This window comes from Bufo gargarizans, chromosome 2 (assembly GCF_014858855.1).
Source record: "Bufo gargarizans isolate SCDJY-AF-19 chromosome 2, ASM1485885v1, whole genome shotgun sequence".
NCBI classification, from domain to species: Eukaryota; Metazoa; Chordata; class Amphibia; order Anura; family Bufonidae; genus Bufo; species Bufo gargarizans.
This window is the reverse complement of record NC_058081.1, coordinates 185,116,530-185,129,620: the sequence shown is the minus strand read 5'-3', so window position 1 is coordinate 185,129,620 and position 13,091 is coordinate 185,116,530. Positions and strand designations below refer to the sequence as shown.

At 38.7% G+C, this 13,091-nt stretch overlaps 1 protein-coding gene across 1 annotated transcript in view; it reads left to right on the top strand.

Annotated features, from left to right (window-relative positions):
- LOC122927672 (dual oxidase 1-like) overlaps positions 1–9,628 on the top strand; it is a 260,004-nt gene extending 250,376 nt beyond the window's left edge. Inside the window, exons 32-33 of the mRNA XM_044279744.1 lie at positions 4,340–4,468; positions 8,605–9,628. Of these exons, the coding sequence (XP_044135679.1) occupies positions 4,340–4,468; positions 8,605–8,727 (252 nt within the window). The 3' untranslated portion in view covers positions 8,728–9,628. The remainder of the gene's footprint in view (positions 1–4,339; positions 4,469–8,604) is intronic.
- Positions 9,629–13,091: the final 3,463 nt, after the last annotated feature.

Sequence of the window (13,091 nt, the reverse complement as noted above, 5' to 3'; positions counted from 1 at the left end):
GCCATAGACGCAGCCGTCACCACGAAGCGACTCTGCATCCCGGTTCCCCAACATGAGAAGACCATCCAATCACATGCAGACTGTGTAATATCCTGGGGAGCCAATATGCACAAATATATAGCCTGTAGCACTGGCCATCTACACTGTGCTAAAGGTCCCACAATGTACGGAAAACAATAAAAAATATGGTATTGGGTCGCATCCTGTCTGTGTCTTCATCTGTCCTATTGTGATTACATACATCTAACAGTAAATATTCAAAAAAATATGAAAAAATATTTTTCCACATATCCGTAATTGCCAGTTCGGTCCTGCTGTCTTATAGCTTCCAAGGAGGTAATTCTGTGTAGAACAAGCTTGCATGTCCATCTATATAGAGAATAAATAAAACAAAAAATCAGTTGTTGGATTGAATACAATCATTGCACATATACAGAACCCATACGAGAGAGGCGAGTAGAGTTAATCAGAACCATGAGACCAAATAGGGGAAGGAAAGGATAAGGAAAAAGGGAACAAGAGGGAGGGAAGGGGGGGGGGGAGAAGAAAGGGAAAAACGGACATAAAACCACAGGAAATAATAAACCAAAAAACACAATAGTGAAAGATATTCATATAACCCTAAAGACAACATTGATCCCTCTGGGTTTGAGAGTTTGTAACTCAAAGATCCAATAGAGTTCTCTTCTTTTTAAACGTATCATCCTATCTCCACCCCTTCTGGAAAAAGGCACTATAGTCACTCTGCCCCCAATGAACTGTGCCTGCGGCTGTTGGTGTGTCCCCCTGTCCTCTATGAACTGCACCTGCTGCTGTTAGTGTATTGTGCCCCCCCCCACACACACACACACACACACATATTTCTGACTTACTGTCTGGCTGCTGGCAGAAGAATAAAGTCCCTCAGCATAGCTCGCTAAAGTTTATCGGCTGGGCTTCAATCAGCAGAAGGATCTCAATGTTAATGCTGATTGGCCCAGAGCCCAGCAGAGAGACAACATGGAGCACTCATTGGTACTCAGGCAGAGTGGCTATAGAGCCAATGAAGTGCTGACCTACTGTATAATGGAAGACCAAGTAGTGGGGAGCCGGAAGGTGGGGTCTTAGAGCTGTTGTATTAAGAGTAACTCAGGGGCAAAGCCTTTTATCCATGGTCAGGCCCCCTTCCCCAACAGGCAGCTGCATGGTCTGCCTCCATTGTAGGTACACCACTGAAGAACACTACCATTTCTATGGCATTTATTTTTACTGTACTTTTAGGCCTCTTCCACATGAGTAACAATGATCGTGTCAGAGTCTGTTCAGTGAAAAATAGATGATTTTACTCGTAAGTTGAATAATTTTTGTCTGTGATTGAATTCAGTGTTTCCATTTTTTCCATCTGGATTGCATCTGTTTGTAATCTTTCATGTCCATGAAGAAAATGAAGAGTTACAATACGCACCTCCATTGCCTTGACTTGCATGAATCAGTCCAGTGTGAAAAATGGATGAAGCTATGCAGCGATTTCTCCTAAATAGGCTGAACAACAGTGAAAAACAATGCTTATGTGCATATATCCATTGGAATTAAAGGATCACTGTAAAGCCTTATTGTAAAAGCAGACTGCATCTGGACAAATACCTCACATTTGTGAAATTAGACTTATTTTAACGAGGCAATTTTCACTCAACAGGCTCTGACTTGTTCCATATTGCTCGTGTGAATAAGCTCTTAATGCATTTTTTGACGGTTAGTGGCATCATGTTCTAGGTGTCATGTTTTCAAGTAATTTCCTATAGGCTTCTCTATAGGACCAGAAAAAAATAAAAATAAAAGTACAGTATGTATTTAACCAAGGCCATTAAAAAATTGCACACTAAAAACATTTGTGATTTATGAGCGAAGCCTTAAGTGCATTCGTGTAGCTTTTTCATTTCACTATAATTTCCTACAAATGTAAGATAGGCTATACTTTTATGTAATTTTAGAGTGATTGTACTGCAGAAAAGTACCACTAATGTTCTATCAGGAATGCTTTTACTGACCTATTTCCTCTATTAGGAAATCATATAAAAGTACACTATAAATAACTCAAGATATATAATAATTGTCAGTTTTATGTTAGAAAGTAAAATGGGGATAGATGATATGTAAGGATTTAGGAAGGCTTATTTTGGAAAACATAATTTTGACCCAAAAACAGTAAATGCATTTTTTCCTTCCTGGAAAAATAATACATACCATGGTAAACAGAAATGACATAATTCTACTCAGTGGCCACTTTATAGGCTGCCAATTTCTGGAGCTGGATAGAACATCTTGTAATCAGAAGAGCATGCATTCTTCATGACATTAAGTCAATAAGGTGTGCGAAATGTTAGAGGTTCTAGTCTACAGTATCTTGATATGATAATATACAGTTTCAGAGTTGTCTTATTTGGGGAACATTGCCTTGCTATGGAACCAGCACAGGTCTGCAGCAACCTTACAATCTCCATCAGTGGTCTCTAGTTTTATTCAGACTCTGTGTGTACTGCTAAACTCTCCACTAGTGATGTACCTGTTACTACATAACAGTTACATATATTATTAAGAGGTTTAAGGTCTATGGGACTGTAGCCAACCTCCCTGGACGTGGCCACAAGAGGAAATTTGATGACAAATTGATGAGCTGGATAATACAAATGGTAACCAAAGAGCCTAGAACAATTTCCAAAGAGATTAGAGGTGAACTCCAAGGTCAAGGTACATCAGTGTCAGATCGCACCATTCCGAGGAGGAAATCACTGTCGAAAATAAATCATAAAAGTGAGTCTGCATATTGAGCCACAAAGCTTCTGAGAGAATGACTTTTGGACAATTGAGACAAAACTGGTGCAAGTCACATCAGTTCTATGTTCACAGACGCAAAATAAAGCCTACAAAGAAAAGAACATTGAACGTACTGTGGAACAAGGAGGAGGCTCGGTTATGTTCTGGGGCTGCTTTGCTGCATCTGGCACAGAGTGTCTTGAATATGTTCTATCCAGCTCTGGAAATTGGCACCTTATAAAGTGGCCACTGAGTAGAATTATGTCATTTCTGTTTACCATGGTATATATTGTTTTTTTCCAGGAAAAAATGCATTTACTGTTTTTGGGTCAAAGTTATGTTTTCCAAAATATGTCTTTCTAAATCCTTACATATTTCCCCAATTTTCTTTCTAACATAAAACTGACAATTATAATATATCTTGAGTTATTTATAGTGTGCTTTTATATGATTTCCTAATAGGGAGAGGAAATAGGCCAGTAAAAGCGTTCCTGATAGAAGAAGAAGTGCATTCGTGTAGCTTTTTCATTTCACTATAATTTCCTACAAATGTAAGAGAGGCTATACTTTTATGTCATTTTAGAGTAATTGTACTGCAGAAAAGTACCACTAATATTGCAGTAAAAAGTATGTATTTTTGATGATTTGATTGTAATAAAGGAGTTTTCAATAAAAAAGAAAAACGGGAACATTAAGCTGCTTGGAGATGGTCTTATGCCTTTACTTTTAACATGTTTGTCTATAATTGTCTTTCTAATCTCCTGAGACAACTCAGAGTGACTGCTTTTCACCCATTAAATGACTGATTGCAAGTTTGAAGACACTTGTGATGTAGGACACATCTTAGCTTAACATGTACCTATGGTCAAATGATTTCAATCTTTTCTACAGGAACCATCATTTTTGTCCAGGCCAGTTTCATTTATTTTTATTTTTTCATTATTTTGCCGAACCACACTTCAGAAGCAATGTCTGATTTTCATTAGTCGATTTTCAGTAAATTCTTATTTGTTATTACTTTTGTTAGTTTCAAGTTAGTTCAGTGACCATTGTGGGTTTTTCTTTCTTTAATGGAAAGGTACAAAAATGTTGTTCACATGTGTGTATAAATGTCCACAAGGTATCATAAAGTAACACTTTACATTTACATTACATAGTTTGGTCTAGGCACGTAAAAATGTAATACCAAAATATCAAAATCAGGCTAGATATTATAGAGGACAAGGTAATAGATTCTAAATATCCATATGGGGAAACAAGTGCACCAAACTAGCAACTAAAAACAATGAATTCACTATACAGACCAATATAGCAAGGACAACCCACCCTTGTGTTTCTTCTAAGGGCACTAACACTGATTCTAAGTTTGAAGTCACAACATTTCTTCCCTATACTGTTGTTTCATCTTAACACAAATGAACGTCTTGGCCATGCATTTACACATTGACCTGATGTAACACAATAGGCTGGTTAGATATTTGCATTTATACTGTATGCATTTAATTCAGAAACAGATAATAGACAAAGATTTTATTTTCTATTGCAGTATATTTGTGAAAGACACTTCCAGAAGGTTCTGAACCGTAGCTTATTCACAGGTTTACGATCTATCACTCATTTTGGAAGGCCGCAGTTTGAGCCGTTTCTCACCTCTCTGCAGGAAATTTACCCCGAGGTGAGTGATTTAGTGTGTAAAATTTGGATGGAAGTCAAATGGATCTAATTAATTTCTGTTCAGCATCTTCAATGCAGTTAATACAGTTCTCTATTCAACATTGACACATTATTATAAGTGATTTTAAAAACCATGCTAATATACCCCGAGTGCTAATTATTGTTTTGTTTTAATATCTCGTAATTTAATAAAATAAATTATGGCTGTAGAGGATTGCTGAGAAATAATTTTGCTACTGTGCTAATTAAAGGGCAGCTAATAACTTTTCCATATACTTAACTGTTGCAATTAATTCATTGTTCTAATTTCTGAGCAGCGAAACAGCTGGAGTTATATTAATATAGAAACAAAGAAAACAAAAAAGCGTTGATAAGAAAACCAACATACTGTAGTTCAAACTCCTTGAAGATGGCTTTTAGACTTTTATGTTATTTTGCTTGGATATGTCAAATAAGCGAGGGTTCAACTGATGTGACCCCCATGATTGCTACAAGAAAACCTCAGCACACCTAAGAAAGTGCTGGTCCATTTACTCTCCTCATGACTCCACTTGGTTTTGTCCAGTAGGCACATAACTGGTCTATTATAGCCAATGGCCAACCATGTCATCATTTGGAAAATGCAGAATCGAGCCAGCAGTGGACAAAGTGAAACAGGGCTTTTCCTAGCACTGCTGCCACTTCATTCAAGCAACCAGTGGGGGACACATTGTAGAAATATTCTACCCATCTTTATTCTGCGACAACTCTCAAACCTCTTAGTTTTTTGTGCCTTAATAACCAAGTTTTTTTTTTTCATTATCATTTTTTATTTTACCGATGATGTTGCTGTATGAGGGCTTTTTTTTTTGCAGGACCAGTTATAGCTTTTAAAGCTGCTATTTTAGGGTACATATAACTTACTGATTAACTTTTATTAACTGTTTCTGAGATGAAGATGGGAAAAAACAGCAATACTGCCACTGAGTTTTTGTCATAACTTTTGCAGCTTTCTTTTTTTGGCATAAATAAAACCTGACACCTTTATTTTCTGAGTCAGTACAATTACAGAGACACCAAATACATATAGGGGGGCAGTTATGAGGGTCGGCTTTTTGGACGCCAGTCTTTGTCCCTGCTGTGCTGGCGGTTCATCCACCTAAGTTATGTAGAGGCACTGGCCTCTACATAACTTTAGCAGACTTTACACTTGTCTAAATCTATGCCAACTCCCTTGCTGGTGTATAGTTAGACCATTTTCTCTGCCTAAAACAGGCGTAGAAACTGATAAATGAGATGGGACTGCTGGCCCCCCCTTTTCACCACCCACGTCATGCCCCCTTTTTTTAGACCTGGCATGAGCGTTTGTGGTGCAAATGACCTTTGTGCCGTAATCTGCAACAGATATACACCAAAAGTGGCATATGTCTGTTAGTAAATGATCCCCATATTTTTTTTTTATGTTTTACTACTTTTGCACAATAACAACGTTTTTGTTAAAAAGAAAATGTTTTTGCATTGCAGCATCTAAAGACCCATAACGTTTTTTTATTTTTCTTTCTACAGAACTGTGTGAGGTTTTATTATTTGCATTGGTATAATTTTGTGTTACATTACACTTTTGGATTACTTTTTATTCAGTTTTTTGGGCGGCAAAAAAGCAAAAAGCAGCGATTCTGGCATTGATTGCACAGGATAAATTACTTGATAATTGTGTAGTGTAGGTTGTTACAGACATGGCAATACCAAATATGCAGAGATTATGTTTTTGCTATGTTTTTGTCCATTGAAAAGTATTTTTTTCCAGTGGATAAAAAGTGTATTTCTTTTTTGTATCTGATTTTTATTTTTATTTTAACCATTTAATAGTCCCACAATGCATAATAGGTAATCATTTGAGTTCTAAATATTTGCACTGTTCATGCAGTGAAATATATTTTACTGTCGGTGCCATACTGACATCTGTTAGCAGGCTGCACCATAACAGGCCCCGGCCTGCGTGTACAGACATTGGCAATCAGCAATCTCATTCATGAGGTGCGGATGGGAGAAAGAGTGAGTCTGCTCCCTCTGTAACCATTTACATGCTGCGGGCGATATTGCCCATAGCATCTTAGGTGTTAAACAGCCTGGATCAGCGCTTCTGCCAGTCCTGGCCATTAGAGCAGCTCTCATATGAGGCCCCTCACACATATACTAAATATTTCCCCACAAAATGATATACCGATCAGCTTAGCTCCTCCTGCCTATAAATAGTGAATGGTTCCTTTAACCCCTTAGTGGCCACTGTAAAACGGTGTATGGGTGGTCACTAAGGGGTTGAAGGAACCTTTCACATTGAACATACCAGTCTATTTGTAGGCAGTACATTATAGAGTAAGCAGAGCTAAGCTGATCAATGTTTAGTTCTGTAGGAAAATATTAAACTTTAACTATAGCTTATTATGTCTGTGAAGGTTCTCATTTATCCAGGTCATGGTATATCTGTAAAGAATAAAACAAGGCAACTGGACGTACTGTAGATTTCTTGAAAACGTTTCACTCGTTCCTCCAACGAGCTTTCTAAATTCTGAGTAACTGTACAAAAATTCTGGGAATAAATATGTAACTGAATCCACATCTGGTAATTATACCCAGCATTGGGTCAAAGGTGTTGATTCCATTATCCTAATTGGAGAAGCCAAGCTTGAATAGAGGTGGGGGGGGGGGGGGGTAGACATCTATTGTCTGCCACATACAATGCTGTCTTGACACCTTTTTCTGGGAAGTATTTATCACCTACTGACTCCAATTAGGATAATGGAATCAACACCTTTGACCCAATGCTGGGTATAATTACCAGATGTGGATTCAGTTACATATTTATTCCCAGATCTTTTGTACAATCACTGAGAATTGAGAAAGCTCGTTGGAAGAACGAGTGAAACGTTTTCAAGAAATCTACAGTACGTCCAGTTGCCTTGATTTATTATTTACAGATATATAGCTTATTATATATTGATTTAAATATCTACTTATTCTGGGCTTAAGAGTCCAGCAGGTGCTCCTACTCAGCGATGTGTATCTTTGTATGTGCACTCATATAGGCAGAGCTGTCAATTATTTAGTAGGACTGCCCACTGTACTCCAGAATGAGTAAAAATGTAAATTAATAAAGGATATGCTGTGTACTGAAAATGTATATCAGTCTGCTCACATCCTTCTGCTCCATAACATGAGGCCTGCAGACTGGAGACCATGATCCATGTGACAGGTTCCCTTTAATTGTAGGAATTTATAGGTTCAAAGTTCCTTCCTTAAATACTTTATGCAAGTGGTGCTCATTTGCCTGCATATGAGGCCTTAACCAGACGTAGTCACTGTGAGTAGTAGCTGAGAACAGAACAGCCTGGAAGTGTGAAGGAGGTCAAATAAAGCTTATTTACCGGGGCTAGCACTGTACATGGACCACTTTGGGGCAGTGGAAGATGTCACTTTTATGGAAGCAATGTTTTCATTGTTAGGCCTCTCGAACATGACTGTATGTGTTTTGTGTTGCATGCTGCCACTTTTTTTTACCCCTGTAGAAATGTCCTATTCTTGTCCACAAAACGGAGAAGAATAGGACATCTTTTTTGCGGGCCGATGGAACAGACATACAGATGCGGACAGTACACGGCGTGCTGTCTGTTTTGCAGCACCATGAAAATAAATGGGTCTACATCAGATCTGCAAACAATGTGGATTAGATGTGGACCAAAAATAGTCATCTACATGAGGCCTTATGGGAAATTTTCCTTTTAAGGGAGAACTGTGGCTGTCACTGTAACTCCAAAAATTACCAGTCTCCCTTTCACTATCTTTAAAATTTAGGAAGTTTGTATGTGTATATGTGTTTTCCTGGCTTGATCCATCCTAACGCTTTCCTAACTTTTTTCCTCTGCCCGGATCCAATCTGATCTCAGGTTTAGAAAAAAATATGGAAACAGACCACAAGTACACATACTCTACATACAGTCTTACGTACTTACTGTACTCTGATGGCGCAATAGGTTGCATTTAAAACCGCCATATTGTTCTAGGTTTATTCCACAGCTAATTACAAAAAATCACCACCAGTATTAATTATCATCAGCTACACATCAACAATACAATAATTATTTGTGCTTTCTTTTTAAGGTTAAAAAAGTTGGAGTTTTCAGTTGTGGTCCTCCAGGAATGACAAAAAATGTTGAGAAAGCTTGCCAGATCCTCAACAAGAGGGACCAGACCCATTTTACTCATCATTTTGAAAACTTCTAGAGTGAATTACAGTTGTAAACTTGTTTAGTGAATAAATATCAGTATGATATGTTATATTTGTTTGTGATTTCATTACTATTTTGGCTAAGTATATAGGGAAGGCTACTTTCACAGGTTTCCATTTTGTCCACATTTATTGTCAATGGGGACAAAACTGTACAGAATGGAATGCACCAGAATACATTCCGTTCCGTTTGCTTGCGTTCTCATACCGGACAGAAAATGGCAGAAAGCTGCCGTTTTCTGTCTCGCATGGGATGCGGGCGAAACTGCATGACACACAATGCAATTCAATGGTACTGGATCCATTTTCTTAGACACAACAGAAAATGTGTCCGGCACCCATTTACTTACAATGGTTTTAATGCCGGATCTGTCTTGACTATGTAAAAGATAATACAACCAGATCCTTTCATAACGGAAACAGCCGGATGTATTATCAGTAACGGAAGCGTTTTTGCTGAACCCTGCTGGGAATGTAGTGTGCAAGTAGCCTAAATGTGACAAGTTGTGATAAAGTAAGCAGGAATCCATTATAATTTTGTCACCAAAAGTCCACATACAGTAGTTAATGGCCCTTAATGGACTCACTATGATAGACTGAACATTAATGCAGTATATTAAGGAGGGCCTTTAACTTCTCCTGACATTTCTGTTTTAGTAACTACTTGCATTTTCTGTATAATAACCAGGGGCATTGCTAGGGTCTCAAAAGATCTGGGGCCCAAGCACCAATAATTATGGCCCGGTTTTCTAAATCAACCCTCCCCCCGCACTTCCCTGTACTTGCTATACAGCAGCACATACATGTCACATCCAGGGCCTCCCAGGTGACGTCTCCTCTTATGTAGATCTTCTCTGTCATCATCTTCTCCATTTGGTCTGAACAACTTCTTTCAGCTGCCTCGTCTTCACAGACATCTTAACTTCCTCACATTTCTATCATCATCCCCAAACCTGGAGTCCCCCAGTGTTATCCTGCTGCTCGCTGTGCTCCCCAATTCCCCCAAATACTATCCTGAATAGCGATGAGCGGCAAAGGCGATATTCAAATTCGCAATATTTCACACATTTTTGGCCGAATATTCGCCATAAATAACAAATTTGAGAATTTGTGATCTCCAGTAATTGTTTACTTGATTGCGAAAATCGGCATTGTAATATATTTGCAATAAATTTGTGATAAATTAGCGATTAGAATATTCAACACTATTCGCGAATACGAATATATAGCACTATATTCTAAATATTCACAAATCCTGGAAGTGGTGATTTTTGCGATTCAAATTAGCGATTCCAATATTCTTGCTCAACACTAATCCTGAAGAAATAATGGTGCCCCCCATAGTCATAGTTCCCCTCAAAGTCCCAGTAATAGTAATTCCTTTCCAGAATGCCCTCATTAGTAATACTGCCCCCTACAGTGCCCCCATAAGTGATAATGCTCCTCAAGAGTCTCCATTAGTAGAAGAGCCCTCCAGTATTAATAATGCCCTTGCAGAGCCCCCATAGTGCTCTTTGTAGAAATAAGGAAGATCTATAAGTCCCTCCTATAGTGCCCCCACACCATCTCCCCTGCCCCCTCCAAAATACAGTCCCATATAAATAGCATCACTCCCCTCCCTTCATCCCCTCTAATATATAGTCCTATGTAAATAACACTATTTCCCTCTGTCCGCCATAGAGTCCCATGTAAATAACATTGCACCATCTCTCCAGCCACCTCCAATATACAGTCCCAAATAAATAACATAATTCTCTATCTACAGCCCCTTTCAAAATACAGTCCCATGTAAATAATATCACCCCCTCCCCATCCGCCTCCAACAGGCAATCCCACGTAAACATCCTCCCTAAACATTCAGTCCCATGTAAATAACATCACTCCCTCCCCAGCCGATTTCAACATACTGTACCATATAAATACCATAACTCCCTCCCACAGCCACCATCAACATACAGTCCCATGTAAATAACATCACTCCATCCTATAGCCACCTCCAACACACAGTTCCATGTAAATAACATCACTCCCTTCAGCCCAAACATTCAGTCCCAGTTAAATAACCAGTAAGATATATCGGGATGGCTCACCCTCCAAGTTGTAATGAAAAAAGGGTGCTCCCCCTAAAGAGGTTACCCCAAACCTTAAAGGAGATAAATGTACAATAGGATAAGAGGGGCACACCTACATCTAATTCACATCAACCACTAAACAGTAATACATTAAAAATTTATTAAATATACAGTACTTATTAGGTACCGTATATTTAATACATTAAAAATGTATTACTGTTTAGTGGTCGATGTGAATTAGATGTAGGTGTGCCCCTCTTATCCTATTGTCCAGTTAAATAACCATAACTCCCAGCATTGCTCTGCGTCTCCCTTTACTAACTTCTCCTTATGCAGCAGACATCACCACAGCTTCTTCCCCCAGGACTTCTCCTCTTCACTCCCGTCCTCTCCTGCACTGGTCACATGATGGTGGCATCATTGCAGGTTCTTCTCAACCACTGCCTGTTTTACTGGCCACATGACCTGTGATGTCATCACAGGTCCTTTAGATCTTCCAGTGCATTTGATTCAATTGTATTGCCGTCCTGAGGACAGCAATATGGTTATATCTAGCAGGCAGGACATTCTGGGCCTGGAACAAAACATCAGGGGCCCAGGCCTCAAATGTTTTAACCTAGCAATGCCCCTGGTAATAGCAATTCTGCAACATATAATCTTATGACTCTATGTTGTGCCAGTCTTCTGTTATTCCTACCAAAAGTATATGAATAAATTGCCAGTATTCTGCAATGAAGGTCCATCTGAGTGTTACCAATAAGGGATGTGCACAGCCTGACACCGGGACCATTGATTAGATGGTGTCAGACTATGCACATGCATGCCCCCAACTAGTAAAACTCAGAAGGACCTTTATAGCAGACTGCTGGCAATCCATTCATAAACATCTAGTAAGAATAATAGGAGAATGGCAAAAGAAAACATGCGCTCAAATTGTTTTTACACAGGGAATGTAAGTAGTCACTAAAACAGAGATATCAGGAGAGGAGACAGGCCCTCTTAAAACATTGCCTTTACAGATCAAGCGCACAGAACATGAAAAGGCGCCATCAATAAAGTGGTGAGGGATGGGAGAGGCTTGAAATTAAGTTTGTGGGATCTTATTTTTAACAAATCTTTTGTCTGCGCAAAATATGCTATATTAATTAATGTTTACAATGATCAGACTATCACTGAAATGACATAAAATAAAGATTATTTATTTATTATTGTTATTATTATTATTATTAGTAGTAGTAGTAGAATATGACTGGTCTTACAAACCACCTAGTGTCTTTACTGCTCGTTTTCACTAGATGGCAGCAAAGTGTCAATAAAGGAAAGGTTGAAGAAGGAATCCCATCAGTGAACCTCATCGTATGCCAGCTCTAAATAATTTGGTTATATAAAGGTAATTTTTAAGTGAGTTAACGAAAGCAAACCTTAGAAAAATATTGCTGGATGCCAACAATGACCTAAGTGTTTTCACCGTCGATGGATACCATGGACAAAACACTACAAGCTTCATTACTATAGTGGGGCTATTTAAAAAATGAAAAACATAATAAAATAAACCAATGTTAGATTGTAAAAAGGGGTACTCTGGATCTTCAGCTATTACGACACTTACTAGTGAGGTGTCTGATGGTTACACACTCACCATAAACCAGTGATTGACTATTATAAGGAACTACAGTTCCAATCATAGTCACATTTCTGAATGAGCTGCGGTGCCTGGATAACAAATGAAGGGCCACAGTGTTCCAGGGTCCATCTCAGCCCACTGTTCAGCTTCTCAGCCAACTGTTATATTATTAGTTCTGGCTGAGGTATCTCATTTAATGCTAATTTTGAGTGTGGTTATCTATATTGGCAAATTTAAAATACTGTGAGGGTCATTTACTATGCTGACATACCCCTAAATTAGACATATTTCAGGTGCAGAGAGTTAGTTGCGCCACTATCTGTGTCTTTGCCCCGCTCATGCCAGTTCTAAAATTGTGGGCGCAGTGTAGGCTGGGAAGGGGATGGCTGGCAGGCCTGTCTCATTCACCATTTTCCACACCTGTTTTAGGCATATTAAATGGTCCAAATGTAAGACAACTCGGAAGCCATCTCACATTTAGAACTGGCTCTGGATGCGCCGAAGTTATGGAGAGGCCGGCGTCTAAAACATCAGTCTTAATAACTGTGCCCCTGTATGTTTATGCTCAATACCCTAAGGTAGTATCCTTATTTATTTCAGCGTTAAAAAATACTTCTCAGAACAACATACTGTCAATCAATAAGGTCACTTATATAGTAGACAT